Raw genomic sequence first — 25,103 nt, 5'->3', positions numbered from 1 at the left:
TGAATATATAAATAATGATGTATATTTAAATCTTACTAATTCAGAATTGTTACTGAGAATACCAAACATATTTAGCGAGAAGTTCTAAACACAGAATATTTTCAGTTTAAGTATTTCCAAGCCCATATACTACTTGGTGTAACCCCTGCCGTGTATTATGAGTAAGAGATTGGGTCAGGCTTCCCCTAATAACTAGTGAAGGACAATACTGAATTATTACATGAGTTGGTTGCTTGTAAAGGTATGCTACTGAAGATTTATAATGGATTGTTGCTAAACTTTTGGTCTGCAATCTCATTATAGTAAATTAGTAATCAAGTTCTCTTTTGTATATAGATCATACAAAGATGAACGTGAACTTTGCTAATCAAATTAACACTGGCTAACTAAAATCTAAAGTAGTAGAATTATGTTTTATATATATGTTAACTTACCCACAAAGCTAGCCAACGATATCCCATTTTATGCTATTAGTATTCTTAGCAATTTTATCTAACAAATGTATGTTCTTATACAAACTTGGGAATTAAATATAGATATAGAAATCAGGCAAAATTGATGTCTCATTCTCATAGGAAGCCAGTTAAGCAAACATTTTTACCGAGTTAATAAATTCTGAAAAGAAGAAAAATAATTTTCTGTAAATAAAAGTAATGAGTTATTATGTTAAAAGTTCTTCATCCTACATTCCCATTTTCCTTACCTATACAATGTTAAAAAGTACTGATAGCTACCCCCTGTGGTAGTTAGGAAGTTTAAATGTGGGAATGCATGTAAAGCACTTGGCAGATAGAACACTCTCAATTGCTATTAGCTGAAATGATGACAATGACAAGGACAATTGAAGTGGTTGCACTCCAAGAAGTTACTAACACAATACAATGATTAAAAATATAACTCTGGGGCGCCTGGGTGGCTCAGTGGATTAAAGCCTCTGCCTTCGGCTCAGGTCATGATCCCAGGGTCCTGGGATCGAGCCCCGAATCGGGCTCTCTGCTCAACGGGAAGCCTGCTTCTCCCTCTCTCTCTCTGCATGCCTCTCTGCCTACTTGTGATTTCTGTCTGTCAAATAAATAAATAAAATCTTTAAAAAAAAATATATATATATATAACTCTGCGGGCGCCTGGGTGGCTCGGTGGGTTAAGCCGCTGCCTTCGGCTCAGGTCATGGTCTCAGGGTCCTGGGATCGAGTCCCGCATCGGGCTCTCTGCTCAGCAGGGAGCCTGCTTCCTCCTCTCTCTCTCTGCTTGCCTCTCTGTCTACTTGTGATCTCTCTCTGTCAAATAAATAAATAAAATCTTAAAAAAAATATATAACTCTGCTATCAGTTTAATTGAAATATATGTGGAAGACTATGGAATTGCAAATCACTGATCTTCCTGTAATGTAATTCAAAGCCAAGTTATGTACAGCTCCTAACTGCTGCTTGTGAATTTACCTGTGAATACATAGCCAACAAAGACTCAGCTTTTAAGGCAACTGACATCTCCAGTTAGATTTTTTAAAATATCAGTATATTCACGTGCACCAACATCTTCTGATGGTGATCTTTTAGTGCACGCTGGCATCTTTTGAATGCCAAAAAGGCATCAAAAGGAAAGAAAAAGAAGAAGAAAACCACTCTTGATTCTCTGGTGTGAAATTTAACTTATTCACGTGTACTGGAAATCCTCAAGCTTTGGGGAACTAAAAAAAAAAAAAAAAACATGAAAATAAACCAGGCTTATCATTTTAAAAGAAAAATGGATAGACTCAACACCCCACACTAAGGTTTTTCAAAAGGTACACATTGATTTTCACATGGGGTTTCTATCTAAAGATTTAGGGATCTCAGGAAGACAAAGATATGTGTGTGTCTGAGTTTACAACGGCCTGGGATTGGATTTGAAGCATTCAGTGGGCTTACTGAGTTGGCTTGTCCAATTTTAAATGAGAAAGAAGGCTACCATAAACTACTTCCTTGCCATTCAAAAAATGGAATCTACGTACGAGTTTTCTTTGTGGTTGCATTCACTGTGGTGCTGAAGGGCCCAGCACCAGCACTGTTGTAAGCCCGCACAGCTGTGTAATAGGCCAGATTACTCTTCAAGCCCCGGAGTCTGGTTGATGTCTCATTTCCTGCAACTTTCACTTTGCTTGATGATTCTTCTTCTCCATTATTCCAGTAGCGCACCTGGTCGACAGAAAAACATAAAAGATGGAAAACGTTGAAACAAACACTACCACACTTCCACGAAGTGGTTTTCATGAAAATGGGTACTATAATGTATTTATATTCATCATTTACACAGCAAATGTTCTTTAAGGACCTACTATGTGCTAGGGGTCCCATTAGATTCTGTGCCAGAGGAGAAAAGGGACTTTGGGAGGAGACAGAAAATAAAGCTGATAAAGTCAAAGACAGTGAGAGCTAAATACCCCTAGACTATAGTTTATTAAAGGAAAATGAGGGTGAAATCTGCAAATTTAATAGAGCAGGCTGTTCCTCCTTCTCGGGCCCTAACCAACCAGGTCCAAGCTCAACTCCGGAATGCTGGCAGCTCTGCTTCACCTCGCCTGGATGGTGGGGTTCCCTCTGGGAAGAAAGCGAACTGTCAGAGAAAAGACTATCAAAAAGCCAGCTGGCCCACTGGTTTGTCCTCCAGAGATGGCCAGGTGTCAACAAGGCCACCTGCGCATGCAGAGCTGCTGATGAGAAGAGGAAAGCAGTTAACACAGTTAAATTTAAGTTATACTAACACGTTTTCTTTGTACTTCATTATTCTGAATTGTGCAAAAACGATCTGAGATGTTATATAAAGATAAATGCATATGGAGTATAACGTATAAAAAAAGCTTAATGAGAATATTTAATAAAAAAAGAAACAAGGGTATGAAAAATCCAATAAAAATACATGTTTCCCGGGCTGCCTGGGTGGCTCAGTGGGTTAAGCCTCTGCCTTCAGCTCAGGTCATGATCTCAGGGTCCTGGGATCAAGTCCCACATCAGGCTCTCTGCTAGATGGGGAGCCTTGCTTTCTCCTCTCTCTCTCTCTCTCTACTCGTGATCTCTCTCTCTGTCAAATAAATAAAATCTTTAAAAAAAAAATACATGTTTCCCATCTCCAATTCATGCTATCAAGTTTTGCTGTGCTGCGCTATAAAGTACGGATTATCCAGAAAGTCAAAGCAAGACCAACACGAATAGCAACAGCAACAAGACCACCAAATTGTTCAGGAAAAGTACAAGCATTCCTCAGGCTGAGACTGGATATCAACATTTAATCATGTAAAGCAGAGCCCAAACACTTAACATAAATATGTAAGGCAGACTGGGTACATATTTTTTTGCTTTCATAAAGAAATGCATATGCTCTCTCCCATATTTCTTGCAACATGTGCTCTTTCTGACTTTCATTTATCTTCTCTTGATAGCAAAATATGAAAACAGAAGACCATTTCTATAATTTGTGGAAGTCAACAGCTGTTTGAGCACAATGAAAATGGCAGTTGATTCTTAGCCATCAGTCATGAAGGCAGTAGACACTTATGGGGACTGTGGCAAAATAGACAGCCAAATTCCATCTTAGGGAGTTACTACTTAGCTCTACCGAGGGAAGGAAGATCCAGTGGTTAGAGGTCTTTTGTTTTTTTAAGATTTATTTATTTATTTGACAGAGAGAGAGAGAGGAAACTGCTGACTATGGAACCCAATGGAGGGCTTGATCCCCTGACCCTGAGTTCATGAATAAGCTGAAATCAAGTTGGAAAATTGACAGGCTGAGCCCCTTTTGTTTGTTTGTTTGTTTTTAGGAAAAGGAGAAACCTTTATTTTAATGTGAAATGGCCCAAATTTAGAGTTGGCTCAATTTTTTTAAAGTCATTGTGTGGTCCAAACAAAGCTTGTTTATGATCTGCTTTAGGGTAACCAGCTTTAGCCCTCTGGGAAAAAGACACTAGAAGTTACAGTGTTTTGGGGAAAAAAAAAAAGGGGGTAACTATGAAATTCTTTAGTTAAAAAAATTAGTAGAAAAATCAGATTTTTCAATAATGATCCTAAATTAGTGTACTAATAATGTACTAGGGCAATATTTTCCATACATATGTGTATGTATGTGTGTGTATATATATGCATGTGTGTATATGTGTATATGTACGTACATGTTTGTGTTTATATTTACATTCATATTTATATTTACATACAGGACCCCTTAAATTCATGTAAAATGCTGTGTCCATGTATATGTATATGTGCATCACTCTTGGAAAAGTTATTAATTTTTATATAAACCTCAAAAGAAGGATATGAACCCAAATGATCAGGACTAAATTGAATATATAATTTCTACACCATTAAAGAACTGAATTAAACACTGAAACTTGATGATATTTTAGAAAAAAAAAATCTACGTATCTTAGGGAACCCAGCATAATAGAAAATTACAAAGAATTTTTTCATTAATTAAGGATAACGTACAAAATTGTCTTTTATAAAGCCACAGCCAAGTAAATTATTTTTTAAAAGATTTTATTTATTTACTTGAGAGACAGAGGGAGAGAGGTAGCAAAAGAAAGCAGGAACTGGGAGGAGAGAAGTACCTGCCCACTGAGCAGGCAGCCAGATGTGGGGCTTGATCCCAGGACTCTGGGATCATGACCAGAGCCGAAGGCAGATGCTTAACCTACTGAGCCACCCAGGCACCCCTAAACTGTTAATGGATACTAAAAACTGGTACACATTCCAAATTCAACAACAGTAAACACTAGGTAATATTAGGTTTAGAGGACTCCAAAATGGTAAGACACATTCCCTGCCCTTGAAAACATTATCTGCTTATTAACAAAGAATGACAAAGAGTCAGCAATTAGAATAACATGTTACAGGCAGCCTGAAACTTGCAGCCTTGGGTATAGCATAGATTGGGGAAAGAAATCACATAATTATGAGCTCTTGAAACCCTCAATTAACAGATGGGACCTCAGAGGCCCCCAGGAGTTAAGTAACTCAATCAGGGTTGTCCTGTCATACACACTGGTCTCTGCTTATAGGCCACTCTTTTTCTGGTACGTCAAATTACCTCAATTTAAGTTGCCTAAGAAAGTGTTCCTCAGGTGACTGATTTAAAGAAGAAATAAAAACAATTTTTAATAGTCATAAGGAATATATCTTATAAATTTATTTATAAAAAGCACTTAAGGTTCTTGATAGCAGTATGCTTTTGAAGTACTCCATGTACCAGAACGAGAGATTTATTTTTGTATCTTAGTTGCTGACATGAATTAGAAATATTTAGACCATAGAGAAAATTTGTACCAAATTGGAATGTGATATTCATTGGAATTGATTATGTAATCTCCTTACATAGCTTTACTTACAAAATTGAATAAATGTGCATACAAATCAAACATAAAGAACCAAAGCAGTACATTAATATTCCCAATTTTCTATGAGTAGTTAATAAAACATGTCCTATAAAATTTTGCTCAAAAATATTTAATAAGGGTAGATAGTTTTTCTTTAAGGAGGGAAAAGTAAACAAATAAATAAATAAGTAAAAGAAGAAAAATAAAGGAGAGAAAAGTCAAGAATGAAATAAAGACAAAGACCAAATTTTCCCCTCAGTTGTGTTTGGATTTAAATGGTAAAAGTCCTATACCTGAGAAAACAGACTGTAAGTCCGTGCTAATTCAGATTTTATAGAAACAACCACAATGCAGGGAAGAAGAAAGGAAACCATCTAGACTGAAGGAAAACTTCTGCAAATATAATTGTGCAGTCTGTTAACTATACTTCAATTTAAAGATTTTTTTTTTTTTATTTGTCAGAGAGAGAGGGAGAGAGAGCAAGCACAGGCAGACAGAATGGCAGGCAGAGGCAGAGGGAGAAGCAGGCTCCCCGCCAAGCAAGGAGCCTGATGTGGGACTCGATCCCAGGACGCTGGGATCATGACCTGAGCCGAAGGCAGCTGCTTAACCAACTGAGCCACCCAGGCGTCCCAACTATACTTCAATTAAAAAAAAAAAAGATATCTATATAGAGATAGAGAAAAAATACATATGTATATATATACATATATATATATGTATTTGTATAACGCTTGATGGAAAAAAAGTTACTATACAATGAAAGAACATGAAAGTTGCATGTACTAAAGACAAGCAGAGAAAAATATTACAAAATACATAAAGAATCCTGCTAATAAGAAAGAAAGTTAGCTGACTAGGCTAGGCTCGTGGGAGTCTAGCTACAAGATACTGATCTGAAGTGGATCTCAAAATAAGTATATTTAAAATGTCCAAATTCGCTAAAGAAGGGACTGAATCTATGTTGCCAAGAATAGAAGATTAAAAAAAAAAAGAAAGACAAGAAAACTGGATGGATTTGAAAAATATCAGAAAAATACAGTATTAACAAAGTTAGTGACAGAATTAAGCTAAAGACTACATGATTGAAAAGAGAATTAATAGTTGGGGTTTGGAGGGGGAGACAAACCATGAAAGACTGTGGACTCTGAGAAACAAACTGAGGGTTTTGGAGGGGAGGGGAGTGGAGGGATGGGTGAGCACGGTGGTGGGTATTAAAGAAGGCCACGTAATGAATGAATGGAGCACTGGGTGTGGTGCATAAACAATGAATGTTGGAACACTGAAAAAAATAAAATTAAATTAAATTTAAAAAAAGAAAAGAGAGTTAATAAATCCACAATATGGAGAAAAAAATAAAAATTATGAAAACAAAGAGATATGGAAGATCAAATGAGAAGTTCCAACCAGAGTTGCAGGAGAGATGGAGGAAAAGGCAAGAATTAAAGAGAACATGTCTGAGAATTTTCCAGAACTGAAGACACATATTTTCAAGCGGTAAAATCTGAGTTGGGCGGGGGCTGCGGGGAGAGCAGTGTGTGGAATAAAAGGTAAATCCACTGCAGAGGAGCAGGTGGTCAGAATAACTGTGGCTCTCAACATTTTTCCATCACCATATACCTGAGTGTAGCTCAACCTCTGGAATATCTGTGTATCACTGTGCCTTGATTTGCTAGTATGGAGTGTGCATCTGTGAAGACAGATAGCTGTACTCCTTGGCATGGCAGACAGCAGGAGGGGCAGATGCCAAGCTCTGGTCACACACCTGAGGCAGTTGTCTGTCTTGGTAATCACCATAGCTCTACCATCCAAAGCAAAGCCTGCACATACTAAGCACTCAGTATTGTTGAGTTCTTAATGACTTAACAAATGTAGTCTAAAATGCCTCCTTCCTTTCCACCACAGAAATTCATAGATCCCCAAACACTAGACATTTCCTTTTAAATGCTAATGAGCTATCTGGTGGCTGCTGGCTCTTGGATATCTTTAAAATGGGGGCTGGTTGCCAGGGGAACCAACCTTATAATAAGTAGAGGGTGGGAATTTCAGCCCCACCTCCTGACCAGGGACTAGAGGTTGGGTCAGTAACCAATGATCATTGATTTACTCCATCACAATTGCAGTGAAGCCTCCTTTAAAAAACCCGAACTGAAGGTTCTGGACTGGTGAACTCACTAAGGTGTTGGGAGGGTAGAGCTCCTGGAGAGGGCATGAAAACTCTGTGTGTGTCCTTCTACAGACCACGTCTTATGTCTCTCTTCCATTTGTCTGTTCCTGAGTTGTATCCTTCATAATAAATATGTAATTGTAAGTAAGACACTTTCCTGAGTTTTGTGAGCTGTACTAGCAAGATCTCAAACTCAAGGAGGAGGTTGTGGGAACTCCAGATTTATAGCCAATCATAAGTATAGGAGGCCTGGCATCTGAAGGGTGTTGAGGGGCAGAGGGGGTAGGTAGGGGACCGGCAGTCTTGTGGACTAGCCCTTAATCTGTGGTATCTGAAGCTAACTCTAGGTTTATGGTGTCAGAATTGAACTCAATTTTAGGATGCCCAATAGGTGTAGGAGAACCAGTCAGTGTAGAGAAAAAAAACCCACATTATTTGGTGTAAGAAGTGTTGGGTGGATACAGTAGAGAGGAATAATTGTTTTCCTTTTATTCACTAAGCTAAGTACTCAAGTCCTAATATTCTATGCATCTATGAAACATTGGAACTCTGAATTTCTTGATGACATAATATAATTAATCTTTCTTCAGAACCATAAAATCATATCACAGGCCAATGTGTTTCTATCTAGATAAGTACAGAGAAACAAACTTGAGGAATGTTAGGATTTAAAATGCTATCTCTGTTTCTGCAAGTAATTTGGTTGTTCCAAAAACTAATGTCCTTGCTCTAAGGAGTCCTTAATATTATTGCACATGAGATGTCACTTAATTAAAACTTAACACAGAATGCAATTTATAAAAGGAATGTATTGAAAAATGGCATTTTCTTTAGCCATTAGAGTACAGGTATTAAGTCAGAAATACTATTTTAGTAGACTAAAATAATTTTGTTTATACTCAAAGATTTTCAGAGAGACAAATATTTCAACTTAGCTTCAAGTGTATTTAGATAAAGACAAGGCAAGAAAAATGAATTCAATAGTGTTTTGGAAGACAAATATGGATCTATCTTCCATTCTTCCTTACATGGTTCTCAGTCATTGGAGGACTGACCGATGTGTTGCATGACCTTGGCCCTCTGGCTTCTCACTGGATTTGGCCAATAGAAGACAGGAGAATAGAAGACAGGAGTGTAGGAGGAGAGAGGCTATGATATTTATTCCCCTGCATCCCTATGCGGGGACACAGTTTGCTAGGGACTACCTTTGCCCTAACAAAGAACACTCACACACATACACACACACACATACACACACACACACACACACAACACAAACTTTCAGTTATAAAATAAAAGTCATGGGAATCTCATGCATAGCAAGGTAATTGTGAGGGGAGATCCTAAAAGTTCTCATCTCACACACATACACACACACAAAATTTGTAACTATGTATGCTGATGGATGTTAACTAGACTGTGATGATCACTTTACAATTTATACAAATATCAACTCATTATGTTGTATACCTGAAACTAAAATAATGTTGTATGTCAGTTATAGCTCAAACACACACACCCTACCACACACACACATGCACCACTACCACCACACATACAGAGCTCCCTTTGAGCAACTCTGGCTCACACACAGTGACTGCTCTCTCTAGCATAACCAATCCTTCCTCTGAGCCTAAAGTCTGCATTTCATTCACTTGAATTCATTTTTGCCTGTTTCCTATTTGTTTAAATGTGTCTTAGTAGTTTCTATCCAATTTTCCCAAGTTACATTTGACTAATTCTAGAATGAATTAATTCTAGAGTCAGTTAATTCTTTGCCTGGTAGTATGGAATTAGACTTAATGTACATTTCTTTTTTTTTTCCAGTAGAATTTTCACACTCTCAAAAAATAAATATTTGACATCTTTTTCCCTTTGTGATTAAAATGTTTGAAACCAACCACATTCTCTACAGCTGTTTAGAACAGGAGTCTGGACAAAGGTATTGATGAGGGAACAGAAAGCAAGCTGAGGACAAAGCAGAGGCCCACATGCCAACACCCCACAACCCCCCCACCATGGGGTATAGGTGACACTCCTCAGGCACTCCTGGCTGCCCTAAAGGAAAAACAAATAGTTAACTTGTAGAGATTACAATCCTGCAAGACCTGAGTCTCCCTCAATTTACAAATGTCCTAGTGATTTACAAGGAAGAAGCTTTCTTATCAATAGCCTAACTTCCAAAGATCCCTAACTCCATTCCTGAAGCCCTAACATCATCTTCCCCTCCATAAAATTGAGGGAGGCTGAGGCAGAGGGAAATGTAAATAAAGTTAAATTTCTTCTAAACCTAAAGTTCATTGATAAGGATGTGTGATAGCAAGAATGTGGCATTCCTCCAGGAATCTCCCAACTATACCTTACTGTTAATGCCTTATTAAAAAAAAAAACAACCTTAACTTGAAATGGCAAGACCTTAGGTATCCTGTGGGTCCTCTTTAGCATATGAAAGTTCTTTCAAACTCTCCCTTTTCCTTACCTCCCCCAACCCCATAGTACATTATAAGCCACCCCTCACATCCCCCGGGGGGGAAGCAGCTCTTTCTGCCAATGGGTCCTGTCCCCCTGCTTTAATAAACTACCATTTTGCACCAAAGATGTCTCAAGAATTCTTTCTTGGTCATCAGCTCCAGCCCTCACCCCACAGAACCTCACTTATATTCTAAAACTTCATCGGTTTCGGTGAGGTTAATAGCCATGCATTTTGCACACATTTTTTTGGTTTTGCTCCCCTCCCACGCATTTAAAAAAAATCACTAAGTATCCCCTCAAAGTGCTAATCTATATTATCTCACAATTGTAGACATTTGTTTCAATCACTTATCAAGGTCATTCTCTCCGGTTTTATTTTTCAAGACACATAATGGCTTTCAGAAACTGATGGGGGAAATCACGCTCTAACTTTGGAGCTTTTGTCCCTCCGGCACCTGCTACCCATGAACTTCAACCCTTTGCATCTTCTTTATCATGTCTGCATCTCGGGTTCCTATCCAAAGGGCACAAGAAAAGATCTGAGCCTGAGTGTTACGGCTTAGCAGATGAAATAAATTGGAGCCCAGGGAAATGAGCTCCTCAACTACTACTTGGTCAAATCAGAAAGAAAATTAGTCTGGATGCTAATGATGATGTGTGCTCAGCATGCCACGTGGCACATGATCAACCCTCGCTGAGATGAGAGAAAAGCAGGAGCTATTAACAATTTTAAAGCCATATTGGGGAAACTGCAACCCAGAAAGTTAGCCACACGACTGGTAATTAACCACTCCGCTAAGTCATTTGTTTTTCCATGTTACTGTGTAAATCATTATTGAACCTAAGAAAATATATATTTTTATCTTCATGTAATTACATAAAATATTTCTTAAGATTCTCCAAATTAGCGTATCTTTCTCTTCCTATTTGACAAGCACTCAGGAAAGAAAAAAAAATTTTTTTTTATTATGTTATGTTCGTCACCATACAGAACAGCATTAGTTTGTGATATAGTGTTCCATGAATCATGGAAATAAATTTTCGCTAGTTGTTTCCCTTCAACACCTTATTCATGCTGCATTTGGATGTTAGGTTTGCGGCTCTATTCAGACAGGCAAGCTGCCATGCACCCCAACCCACAAATAATGTCAAAGTAAGTCCCATTTTCTCTTTGCCTCTCTCATCTTTTTGCCTCCTACCCCGAGGGCAACACACCAGCACCAACAGAAACAACAGCATTGAACCACGCATTTGGATTATACTAGGTCTTTCTATGTTTCTTCACTGCTTTTTCCAATTTTTCCTTCCAAAGAGATATTATCCCAGTGACCAATGCTCAAAACGGAGAAAAGCCCAAGTCTCTTCCAGCCGTTTTGACAGTAGCTGCTTTATCTCATTTTATTCTCCAATGATGCAGTGTGTTATTTATTATTATCATCTTTATTTTAACTGAGCTTTGGAGAGCTTTAATAACTTGCTCAAGGCCACAGCAGCAAGATAGTGGAGTCAAAATTGCATTTATTCAATCAACACATATTTTTTTTGCATGCCTCCTGTGTGCCAGATAGGACTCCTGGCACTTGGCGTACATCACTGAATAAACAAGCAGATTTCCCAGTCCCTGGTGGAGCTCGTCCTCTATCCTACTGGAGCTGGCTGCAAGTCTGTCTAATTCTAAGGCGGTGTGGACTTAATAAGATCCTATGCTGGCTCTCTTTGGATTCTTTGGTTTTCTCTTTCATGACATAAACAAAAGAGGTATAACTCAGCTTTCTTATAGAATATTCTTATCAGCTTACATTTATGTATTGCAAAATTAACATCTATCTGTCCCCATGCTGCCAAAAAATTGCCAGCAACTGCTACCTTGGCTGTGGTGCTTTGAAAACCACAAAGCCCATTTACGTATATTCTCTTGTTTCTCTTAACTATTTCACAAACGACAACTGGCTCTCAAATTATGATCCTGTCTTGTGGTTTGTAAAGGGCAAGGTTATTAACGGGGATGTGCATCTCCGTCCGTTGTCTGAGGCATGCAAAATGTGTTTGTTTATTTTCCTTAAGTTAATTTGATTTACCACCGAGTTTCATATCCTGCTCAGCTAATGGGAAATTCAACCTCAGTCACTGCTGGGGCGCCCATTCCCAAAACCTTGCCAAGAAAACTTAATATTACATTGATTTGATCCCTTTAGTTCCCGGACCATGCTTGGAGAATGGGAAATCATTGATCATTGCTGAAAGTGGGAAATAGATCTGTTCCCTCCTGTGGTCTTACCACCAACATGGAGACTGCCAGGTAGAAAGGTATGGGCCCCCCAAGATTTTGTAAGCATCAGATCTTTGTTTCCACCAAGGTCACCTGAAATTTCACTTCTATTTTTTTCTCAGTGGCATTTGCTTTCTTCTTACCCTCCAGGACACATGGAACTAACTCCTTAAGGGCTTGAGTTTTGCAAACAAACCTAGGGAGAAAGGGCTCTTGCAGGCAACCCCTCTTGACAACTATCATAAACTCTCTTGAGGCAAAGAAGGTTAGAGTGGAAAAATTGCCTGAGGATATTTACTGGGGAGAATTCTATAAATTAATATTTCAGCAATTCTTTTGAGATAGGGCTTGCACTTAGGGATTGTTTACTATTATGAGCCAGAGACGGCAAGAAGCACATAAGTGTCTAATACCATTCAGTACTCCCTAAATCCTAATAAGGTTAGGCCAATTACTGCCCAATTCTGCAGGTGTGGAAAACGAGGCTCACAAAGTTGATGCGACTTTTCCAGCACAACCAGTAAAGTGGCAGTCAAGATGCCACGCACTTTTGAGCTCAGAACTGCTTCCCTTTCCATCTCCCTCCATCCCACTTACCTTTCCCCCACAATTCCATTTCTCTAATCACTGGGCAGAAAGTAGGGGTTGCTTCTTATGTTCACTGTCATGGAATTAAAGGAACTTTCCAACTAAATGTTCTTGGCTTCCTTTCAGATGCTGGTCAAGGCAGTTTGTGGTGTTTGTGTGGTGTTTTACTTCTTTAAGTCTGGGCAGTTCTGTCCCTGGTCAAGTTTCTGTGTTTCCTGTATTGAAGGTGTGGGAAGACATTTCCCTATGGATACCTACTAAAAATCTACATTGACAAGACCCACTTCTAGATGTTTGGGTTCAGTGAGTCCAGGGAGGGCTCTGGGGGTTCATCTTTAGCAACAATTCAGGTAATTCTGGTGAAGGCTGTCCACCATGCCATCGTGGAGCACCGCTGCTCTAGCCTATCTTTTCTCTGCTTTATCACTGATATTTATTCAAGTCAATGTTTGGTTACCAGGAACAAAAACTCAATTCAATTGAAAAGGAGGGCAAGGTGACATTATGAAAAAGAATACAGCGAGTCTACTTGAGAACTGGACAATTATCGAAGAGCTATTCTGTTTTGCTTCCTGTCCCTACAGCTCCATGGGTCCTTGTCTCCTCCATTCATTGGAGTTGCAGCAGAGTCTGTCTGCTTCATCTCACCTGCGACAAGCTTTGTCCCACTTGCCCATGGCCTTAACTTGAGAAGCCTGAACAGAGTCCTAAATTCCACATATCACTGCATTACACTCAGTAATTACAATCTCTATATTGCTTAGTTCAACATATCAAACAAGAATCTGACTCGGTCCGCCTGATTGGATGGATCATGTGGCCACCCCGGTGTCATAGATGGAGGTTATGTGGGCAAGTGGAGGGGTATATGGTCCTGTGTTGCATATATGCCTGTGTGAGCCTGCCCCTGAATCAGGACTGACAAGCATGAGGGAGGGTCCTTAAAAAGATGGCTGTGGGTGGGGATGAAATCAGAACTATGATTCTTACAATATCACTGTCAGAGAAGTTTAAGTTTAAAGTTTAAGACTTTACTTTTGGGGTGCCTGGGTGGCTCAGTGGGTTAAAAGTCAGACTCTTGATTTGGGCTTGGGTGATGATCTCAGGGTCCTATGGGGCTCTGTATTCAGCAGGAGCTGCTAGAGATTCTCTCTTCCTCTCCCTCTGCACCTTCCCCTGCTTGGATCCTCTCTCTCTATAGGGAATAAATACATAAATCTTAAAAAAAATAAAAAAGAAAAAGGACTTAGTTTTTATCTTGCCAGTTCTCAGCTCAACTCCTTCCAGCTCTAACAACTCCCTACTAAACATGGGGCCAAGTCAGAACAGTTCTTCTCAATATTCAAAGCCATATGTGACCTGGCTCTCCTGTGTCTATCTGCAGTCATCCCTCCTATAGGAACCTTCTTCAGCAGGTGGGTCACCACTCCCTCTAGTCCTCCAACATGCCATGCTTAATCTGGAATTTTCCGTCTTCTCTCTTTGCTTATTTTCCTGTAAAGTCCCATTAAACCTATGACAGCTTTCAAGACTACTCATTACTCTTGACCATCCAAACACTTCCTCTGCTACCTATTCTGAGGGTCATTACATTTGGTCTTGTGCCATGCTGTTTCAGATCTCTCATCTTACTTCTCCAAACAGAGTTCATTAAAGGCAAGAATTAGGTTACAGACTGAAGGCAAGAATTAAGTTATAGACAGTTATCTTCTGGAGAGCCTAACAGAGAATCGTACAATGTTTAACAAGGCCACCAAGAAGGTAAGACAAAGAAAGAGCTGGACGAAAATGATTTCCTATTGGCATAAATATCTTTTGAACTTAAATATTATAGTTCAATATCACTCTTATTTTTTAGTCAATCCATCTAAAAGATTTGGCTCATCTGATATTTGATTTCCTTACATATTCTTTTTTTAAATTAAAGATTTATTATTTTTGAGAGAGAGAGAGATTGAGTGAGAGAAAGGGGAGGGGCAGATGAAGAGGGAAAAAGAGAATCTCAAGCAGACTTCATGCCAAAAATGGAGCCCAACTTGTGGCTTGATCTCATCACCCTAAGAACATGACCCAAGCCGAAACCAAGAGTCTGATGCACAACTGATTGTGCGACCCAGCCCACTGGGTGGCTTAACTTCCAAGGAATGGAAAGCTCCACTGTTTTTTCTTTCTATCCCAAGTTATTTTCATTCAGCTTATTAAGTTAAACTCAATAACCACTAATAATTACATGGGACAACATGCTAGTAGAATTTCAACAGAAGTCAGACTTTAAATGTCGTTGTTAAAAAGAATTTTAAATGGAAGGAGACAAGGTACCATGGCAACATACATATATAGTCTACTAGTTTTATTTATTTTTTATTTTTTAAATTTAATTTTATTTTTTTCAGTGTTCCAAAATTCATTGTTTATGCACCACACCCAGTGCTCCATGCAATACGTGCCCTCCATTATACCCACCACCAGGCTCACACAATCTCCCATCCCCCTCCCCTCCAAAACCCTCAGTTTGTTTCTCAGAGTCCACAGTCTCTCATGGTTTGTGTTGGAGAGGATGTGGAGAAAGGGGAACCCTCTCACACTATTGGTGGGAATGAAAGTTGGTGCAGCCACTTTGGAAAACAGTGTGGAGATTCCTTAAGAAATTAAAAATAGAGCTACCCTATGACCCTGCAATTGCACTACTGGGCATTTACCCCAAAAATACAGAGGTAGTGAAAAAAAGGGCCATCTGTACCCCAATGTTCATAGCAGCAATAGCCACAGTCTCTGAACTGTGGAAAGAGCTAAGATGCCCTTCAGCAGACAAATGGATAAAGAAGATGTGGTCCATATACACAATGGAGTATTATGTCTCCATCAGAAAGGATGAATACCCAACTTTTTCATCAACATGGACGGGACTGGAGATTATGCTGAGTGAAATAAGTCAAACAGAGAGAGTCAAGTATCATATGGTTTCATTTACTTGTGGAGCATAAGGAATAACACAGAGGACATGGGGAGATGGAGAAGAGAAGTGAGTGGGTGGAAATCGGAGGGGCAGTCTATTAGTTTTAAAAGAAATTACCTCATAGCCAAGCAAATGTCCATTGCTTAACTTCCAAGGAATGGTATTCCATGAGACTTCAATTTCTGAGGAAGATAGGCTATTTGCAGATACTTGAGACGGAGCTATTGTAGGCTCTGTTTGGCAACAGAAAGTGAAATACAATTATTATTTTGGTAGTTAACTTTAAAATCTATTGAATTTCTTATTTTTGGAAAGGCGCTTTAACATATTCAAAAACCCAATAAAACACTTTATCAAAACATTTGAAAACATAAACCATGTCTTGATCTGTTTCCGCGCTTTGGGAGTAGATAGACTTTTCCTTGCTAAACAGCAGCAGAAAACTCCTCTTTCCTCTGTTGCACTTTTTTCTTGGTATCTTTTCTTCCCTTCTTTCCCTATGTTCTCTCCACCAGCTCCTTATTTCTTTCCCCTCCATCCCACAGCTCTTGCTTGGACATTTCAATGCACACAAATGCTGCCTGTTTGTGTGTTTAATTTTGTCTTGACAAACAAAGTCATGCTCTACAGAGTTCATTTATTCAATAAGCATTTAGTTAGTGCCTTCTGTATCCAAGGCCCACAAGAAGGGCACACTTAAATGAGATACAGCAACTTCCAGACATTTACTGTTTTGAAGGAGTAAGACAGACATGCACAGAACTTATTACACAACAAATATCCCTCCTGTAATAAACAACTCTTAGCTTGAGGGGCTCATAGTCATTCTCTTGTCTCACAGCACAGATCTGAGCAGGGACTTCCCCTCTTCCAATATCCATTTCTGTGTTAAATCATCCTTCTTCTGGGCTGTGCTGATTGATAGTGAGGCAGAATCTTGGTCCAAGGAAGGGCCTATTAGATTTTCTGTCCTGATAATTCGAAACTTGGTTTGGAAAGATGAGGAGTACTTGAGGCCAGTCAATCCAGTCCTGGCACCCTAGAGAGCTAGAGGGTTTCTGAGGCCCCACAGCTTTTCTTATTAATGATCTTTACAAGGTATGCTGTTCAAATCTTCTTTTGATTCAGTAAGTCATAGTATACAACAAATCCTTCACTTTTTCATAGAAAAGTCAAATCTCTATCTGATGTTTGGAACAGAAAGACCTTTATTCAACTCATCAGTGGTGGCAAGAATAATAACAGGAGAAGGAAAGTGCAGGGGGGGGAGGGAGAGGGTAACAGGCTCTGGTTGTCCCTCCCTCCAACCTCCAGCCCTCCCAGTCCAGAATGCACAGGGTAGGCAGTGCTTGAAAACTCCCTGGTTAACTGCCATCCTTCCTCAGACTGCTGCCCTTACAAGGAAAATCCTTGGCTAGCTTGGAAACGGGGTCTGGTTATGAATATAAAGGCTCTTATTTTTTGCGAAGGTTTTAATACTACTTGTTTGTTTTTCTCTCAGAACTCCATAGGAAAAGAGAGGATAAGAACAGGTGGTATTAAAAAACTGAGTCTTCTTATTATTTTAGACATGACAACTGTGGACCACCTTCTGCAATTTACTGCATGGTCTTGGGGTAGAGAAGACACTGCAAAGTCACCTTTCATGAGTTCAGAATGGTTCAGAGCAAAGGTTCTTGATTAAAATACTTGTTTGGTAAGTCTGTATGGAGTATGGCTAGTTTATTCATTTCCTTCATTAAAATTCCATTTTCTTATGTATACATGGGCTATAATGATAGTACCCACATGTAATTCCTTCTTCGAAAATCCAAATTAGGTAAAGTCTGGCAATGGTAAGCATCAATACATGCTAGCTCCTATCATTCTTATTAAGTAGAACCCCTATATGTGATAGCCAATATTCAGCTTTTTTTTTCCCTATAAAATGGCAATTTCATATGATTCTCCTAATAATCATATTTTCTAAGGAGATACAATAGTTGGGGCAAGGTTAAGGAAAGACAGAGAGATAGCGTGAGTCCAGAGTGGAGTATGTATGAATCTACACTAGCTGGAACCAGTGTATCACATCTTTAAGCCTGTACATTACACACCTCTCCATGTCATACTTTAGGCCTCCCTCTCCATTCTGCTACTGTCTCATTCTCAGGTCATAGGAAACACCATAAGAATTGAGACTGGAGCACTTTGAAGAGAGTTTCCTAATCTTATCCCCCAAAGAAGAAGGCTGTGGAAAGCTGCATTGTGCCCTGTTTCACAAGCTGGAGCTCAAAATGTACTCATCATCCACAGATTTTAACCAAGAGTTACATCCTCTGACTAGCTACTGAGCCTCGTACTTCAAGTCGGCCTGGTTGATGTTTATTACCTGGACTGTGAATCTAACTGTGGCTTTAGTCATTATTCTTTGGAAGAAATTTATCTGAAGTCACAAAGCATTTACTAGGTTTACTGATAACACAAACCATACAGTCTCCATACCTTCTTCGGCAGAGAACACGGTTGTCACCGGGCTAAATGGTCCTTCACCTTTGTTATTATAAACACCCACTTTAACTTCATACAGTGAAAATGGCATGATGCTTTCATTCCTAAAGACATATCTTGGGGTATCAGGAGATGTGACCACTGTCTGGATCCAGTTAGTAACTCCAAGAGGGCGGAAGGCAACAACATAACCAAAACCTTCACCATTCTGTAGTTCTTCGGGGACTGGCTACAAAGGAAAGACATATTAAATTCACCCTTACACATGAGGGCCAGGCAAAAATAAATGAGTTCTAATCCTTAGTCTTTTGCAAAACCCATCAAATAATAATTGACATTGTATTAAGAGGTTCTGTAAAAAAAGGAGAAAAACGTCAGTGGCACAGTCAGGTGCTTGAAAGAGACATACGCCACTTTTTCATAGCCATCCAGATAACTAGTTGGAATTTTCTAAAGTTATTCAGATTTTTTTAAGCACCCTGTAGCTCCAATTTGAGTTCTGTATCATAAGATAAACTTTCAGTTGAATATACCTCATCACTTGAGTCAAATAAAAATCATCTAATCCAGAATGTTGACTTTAGGGAAAAAAATTACCTATTGATATGATGATTAAGTACAAAGGACTAAAACTATAAAAAAAAAAGTAAAAATAACGTATTAAGGTCAAAGCTGTATTTAGATCATGTCAACAATTCCTACTGACACTCCTTCATGATCTCTTAACTTTTTATTTTTCCATCAACATCTTCAAATAATACAGCCGATTCTCATGCTTTCTGACTTTAAATGTGCTAATTACATTTTTTCCTAATTACAACATAAAGCAAGAGCTGAGAGCATGTCCAGGAAGCAAGCACCTGCTGGAATCAGTGGGTGAACATCATCAGTGGGGTTACAGCTGCGTGGAAAGCCGTGAGGACAGCTTGAGAGCAAACAGCCAGGACTTGACTCTCAACCCCATGTTTACCAGCCAAATGACCCGGGGCAAATTATTTAATATTCTCTATGCCTTAGTGTTTTCATCTACAAAATGTTGCAAGAGTGAAATGAAAAAAAAAAAACAAACAAACCACAACAAAAAACAAATCGGTTCTAGAAATAGTGATTAGCATAGGGTGAGCTACTAGTACTATGACCCACCACTAGCACCACCAGGGGCTGTGATGGGAAGAGCAAACCCCTGAGGGGTAGGCTGCTCTCCAGACACTTACATCCCAAGTTATCACCAGCTCAGACCGGCTTCCACCACCTCCACTGACTTCTGAAGGAGGCACTTCCGGAACTGTGTAGGTCAGAGAGACAGAGATAAAACCCTATTTGCATTTGATTCAATGTTGCTTATTTCTAATATTTGAAGTAATTGGATCACTGGCACATTATACATATGTGTGTGTGTGTGTGTGTATCTGGATCATGTGAGACATACATGCAATATCCATATATGCATATTTATCTTTGAGGAGATCATCAAATGATTTATATTTGTATGAAATTTTCATAGCTCCGCAACACCTCAAACAATAAGAAAAAAATGACTCAGGATAGAGGTCAATACAACAAGGGAAAGTGATTCCCTGGGGATGATGGGAAATGAACCCAGCATGAACGTTTCCCTTGTGACTCTTTCATATTACAGATATAATTGCTGCATCAACACTGACTTTGCTTAAAAAAAAAAAACCTAGACTCAAATCCTCAAATCTTGTTATGAGGTATTGTTTATACACCTCACATGGGTATCAAATTCCCTGTTTACACTGAGAACTTTATGCTTAGTAATTTCTATGACACAAGTAGAACAGAAGTTCCTGAAGGTGTGTCTTTGTTCAGAGCTGTAGCCACCATATCGAGAAAGTGCTGATCACACAGTAGATACTCCATAAGTATGTGTTGTATGAATAAACAAATGGACTGCAAAGATTGGTGTGGTTCTCCTATTTCTCATAATTCCTGCCATAAATATCACATGCATTGTCCTGAGTGAAAAAGCATCATTAAAATTACTGAAACATGTTCCCTGACTTCTATTTTGGCTCAGTTCCTAAAGTGACATACTAGCTATACTTCAAACATCATTTTAATCAACATTAATTAATATTACAGATTCTGAAAAGGAAAGTCTATAGATCCTCTCAGAGGCCTCAGGAATCTGATACTACGAACATGTCCTAAGTTTCAATGTCAATGTTAGGGCATTTTTAGAGTTATAAAAATAGTCTTAAAGTTAATATTAATAGTCACCCAAAACATAACATTTTAACAATGATTCTCTCTTAATCTAATAGCTGAGGGGTCAAAATATTCCTGATCATTGGTCACTTGAGCTCATTCATGGAGCTTGGTGGTAAAATGAGATTTCCTAAGCAGCAGAACTCCCAAATGTCATTATCCTACCAATTTGTCAATGCTTGTTATAAACGAAAACAGCATTTCCCCTGTTAACAGGGTGACTATGTCAGATAGTAATTATAACCTTAAGTGACAAAAATATATTCACTCAACATGCACTAATGAACGCTGATGATGGACTGAACTTTTGGAAATGTCACATTACATCAGAATCACTTACAAGAGTGTCTTCTGACAAATGCCATATGGCCAATTCTGCTATTAGGTAGGTCAGATAATTGCAACAATGGATTATTGAGGTTAATCCCCTGCTGGCCTGGAGGCCAAGTCCGAGAGAAATGGAAATACACACCCAGGGAAACCTAGTAACCTATTTTACTCAGAAAACAAAAACACTAACCTGCCTCTTCAGTTCTTACTTTTTCTGAGGGTAAACTGGGTTCTCCACCTCCGATTTTGTTACTGGCTACAACCCGAAATTCGTATTCCACCCATGGATTTAACTCGACGACTGTAGCGGTGTGTGTTTTCCCATCAATAACCTCAGGCACTGAAAAGGAATATGTCAGAGAAGTGACATTCTGCAGGTTTTAGCACTGGTTTAAAACCCATTTATAGGTACCAAGGGCATTTGACTCTTTCCCTTTACCTGTTGTGGCAGTTTGCCAACCCACGGAGAAAGGTGTCCTCGCCTGAACAGAATAGGATATAATTGGGCTATGGTTATCTGTACCTTCTTTCCAAGAGAGCTGGGCTGTAGTATCTGTAATTTCATCTACCTTCACATTTTCTGGTGGCCCAGGTGAACCTAAGAAAGGCAAAAATGCAAAAGTGGGCAGCAATTCCATAATATCATCTTCTACCCAAGTGAAGAATGCCACATGATCAATGTAATACCGACAACAGATCCTAATTTCAAAAGTACTTAGCAAAAAAGGGTATTTCCCTAGCAATACAACTACTACATTTTCTTTTGGACATTTCTGTTGTTAGATATTCAATCTGGACGGGAGTCAGTAATATCAAAATCATAGTATTCTAGGGTTGCAAATGATGCCCACGTTTTGAGGATTTCTGTACCCTTCCAAATACAACATCATTTACTTTTGGCATGATGTCTTTTCCTTTAATCTACCGGCGCACCTCTGTAGTTACCAGTTTGCTTTCCAGAGCTGTTTTATTTTATTTTTTTTTAAGATTTTATTTATTTATTTGAGAGAGAGACAGTGAGAGAGAGCATGAGCGAGAAGGTCAGAGGGAGAAGCAGACTCCCCATGGAACTGGGAGCCCGATGCGGGACTCGATCCCGGGTCTCTGGGATCATGACCTGAGCCGAAGGCAGTCATCCAACCAACTGAGCCACCCAGGTGTCCCTCCAGAGCTGTTTTAGTCTATCACGCACTCTGGTCATTTTCAGCCCAGTAGCAAATCAGTACCTTGGACAGTGACTCAGATTGGCAAATTCTCCCATGGCATTCTGGATGATCTCGGGTTTTTGGAAGTTGTCATATACACATTATCACTATTCTCTTTCATATTAAACACTACTGCTGCATTAATGACATGCTCAAAAACACATCAGCTTGGTAGCACCTGTGAAATGCTGATTACAGTGAGAGCTATTCGCAGGGCAGAGTTGAGATATTTATTTCATTGAATTAGCACCCATCCTTATCATCACAGTCTCTGGTCTATTTGGGGGGAGGGAACCAAATCAATAATACAACTCACATGTTCATATGCGGTCTCATGGTTTTTCCTCCAGTAAGGAATGATCAGTTAAGATATGAGATTAAAAAAAAAATTAAACGAAACAAAACAAAACAACAACAACAAAAACCACTGAGGCATTGATGTCTACCTCTTACTATGAGGTCGGCGGCAGATGAAACACTGTCCACCCCCGTCTGCACCATACACACATATTTTCCACTGTGTTTCAGCTGAATGTTTCTGATCATTAAATCACCAGATGAACTCTGTTGGAAAAAAACAGGTAATGAACACACTGTCATTTTGAAAATGGGAAGAATTCTTGAAGGCTGTAGCCAACAACACCATTAGGATAAAACCCATATTTAGAGAGAAGACCAAGGAGGTTCAAGACTGTAGACTGCTATAATGGAATGTATGGAAATAAAAACAAGTTAAAAACCATACGTGGCTGCACACATAGATTCCTGTAGCTAAATAAACGACAAGATTTCCCCTGAGCATTTATGGCTTCAAAAGTAAATAAGGGCAGAGATTATGGTCTCAGAGTCTATTTACTTCCACTAGGGTGACACTTCTTTTTATATCCACTGCTCAGCACCAGCTCAACTCTTTTCTCTGGTTCCAACCTCTATGCAATTATCTGCCTGAGAAGAGGAGGGAAGCATTTAGGTATCTGGTGAGAGATAAATACAGCAGGACAAGAGGATTACCATGGTTGAAACATTTTTCTGATCACATTGGTGCTTAAAAAGCCTAAACGCTATTTAATTTGTTCAATACAGAATTTAGGAATAGTCAGTATTAACCCCTCAAATAGGAAGAAATTACAACACTTTAAACCCTAAAAATAACAGCTGTCCATAAAGACATTTGCTGGCATCCTCTAGCACCAATTAATGGAGCAAATGTATTTCTAAAAGCTCAACTTCAAATGGTCTGCATTTTAAAAGAATATAAAATCGTGTTCATAAAATTACTTACTGCAGGCCAGTTCCACGCATTAGTAAAAATAGGAATGAAAATAAAATGATTTGGAAAGCAAAGCTCTTTGAAAATGATCACCAACCGAAACATCTCTAAACTGGTACACAGAGGAAGCAATGGTGTTTATCTTGTTAATTAAAAGGATAGGTTTACTCTTGGGTTTTCCTAGTATTTTTTTTGAAAGATGGATTCCATTCTCCAGCTTTTAGGCAATTTCCTAAGATCTCCTACAGGACAATTCTTTAAATATTATTTCCTAGGCTTTGGATTTTGAATGGGCTATGCATTCTCTGTTGGTCAGGTTGTGTGGCTTTTGCCTGAATGTCTTGGGTACTGGGAGAAAGCAGACGTGAGGTGATTGATGGCTGTAATTAAATGATAATCCAAAAACTGTTAAGTTTGCACATTTTACTTTCATCAAGTTGAACTTTTTTCTTTCCCTCCCTCTCTTTTCTCCTCAGGGTTATTTAGAAATTTATCCCCAGGACAAAACCTTCAATGCTTGCTGACCTTTAGAAACTCTTCCGGTTTTATGAGCTCCATATACTCACAGGAGGTTGATTATCATTTCTATAGAAATCTCTTCTTTTCAGGGAGGTAAGAACTGTTACTATTAAATTCCATCAAGCCATTGGGAGAGTTATTATTCTTCCCTATGTTTATTTGCTTATTTTGAAAGCAGTTCGGTAAAGGAAAATTGGAACTGGACCTTCCTCATGTCCTTAGACACATAAATACATCTAAAAGGCACAATGGCTGGTTATATTTGTTGAAACTATAAGGAAGAGACAGATATTGGATGTGTCACTTCTTTTCACTTATGGTATGGGTGGGTGAAGAGAGAAAAAACTTAGCTCATGTCAAAACCAAACTACCTTCCTGAGAAATGTAGTTAGGCTCACCATCAGGGGAAATGTAATTTTTAATTATCTAATTACAATGTAGAGTGGAGAAAGGAAGCAATTAAATAAGACACGTGAACAGTAGGAACCACTGATTTTTTTTTTAGCACTAACATGAAGATGAATGGATGAATACATAAATAGAAAGTATAATTTATCAAAATTTAGAAAGGATGCCTCTTTAATTTCTGTCTCATTCAACAGAACATATTTGTATTGTTCTTCAACTGCTTCTTTCTTACCGTATCTATTCTTTTAAAGGATCAATATACAGCCTTAAAGATCCACCTTAACAAAAAAGTTCATCGAGTGCTTGCCATGTTAAGTCCACTCCAGGACAGTGAAGTACCTAATACATGGTCTCTGCCCTCTAGAATGTAAACCCAAGTCAGGGTAACAGATATATACATGTGAAGCAAGTTATTTTTATAAGTTTAGAAAGTTTATTTATTATGAAGGTTAAATAAATTTGCATGGCACAGACCATTTATAGATAAATTCAGAAGAAATGAGACAATTTCAAGTCCTACTGAGGATGTGGGACAACTGGAAATCATTATGCTAACAGCACTATAGATTAGTAGGACTATTCTGGGCAACTATTTAGAAGTATCCACTAAGGCAGGACATACGCATAATTTATGACTCAACAATTCCACTCCTAAGTATACACCCTACAGAGATGTATGCATATGCTCAACAAAGACATTTGTAAGAATGTAGCAGTGCTACTCAAAATAAAAACCACCTAATCAGAATCACAATGAAGTAGATGAATTAGCAGGAACTCATTTAAGCAAATATTATTAGACCATGAGAATGAATGAATAATAACTCTAGATCAATGTGGCTGCCTCAACTTC

General features: G+C 38.8%; 1 protein-coding gene across 1 annotated transcript in view; it reads right to left on the bottom strand.

The window, feature by feature from the left end:
* The window catches only part of CNTN3 (contactin 3), a 353,501-nt gene that overhangs the window by 18,543 nt on the left and 309,855 nt on the right, over positions 1-25,103 (bottom strand). The window contains exons 14-20 of the mRNA XM_047746701.1: positions 22,500-22,617; positions 21,288-21,446; positions 21,039-21,188; positions 19,501-19,571; positions 18,281-18,515; positions 15,914-16,029; positions 1,991-2,174 (exon numbers count right to left, since the gene is read on the bottom strand). Of these exons, the coding sequence (XP_047602657.1) occupies positions 1,991-2,174; positions 15,914-16,029; positions 18,281-18,515; positions 19,501-19,571; positions 21,039-21,188; positions 21,288-21,446; positions 22,500-22,617 (1,033 nt within the window). The remainder of the gene's footprint in view (positions 1-1,990; positions 2,175-15,913; positions 16,030-18,280; positions 18,516-19,500; positions 19,572-21,038; positions 21,189-21,287; positions 21,447-22,499; positions 22,618-25,103) is intronic.

This window comes from Lutra lutra, chromosome 1, assembly GCF_902655055.1.
Source record: "Lutra lutra chromosome 1, mLutLut1.2, whole genome shotgun sequence".
Taxonomy (NCBI): Eukaryota; Metazoa; Chordata; class Mammalia; order Carnivora; family Mustelidae; genus Lutra; species Lutra lutra.
This window is presented reverse-complemented; position numbering and strand designations above follow the sequence as displayed.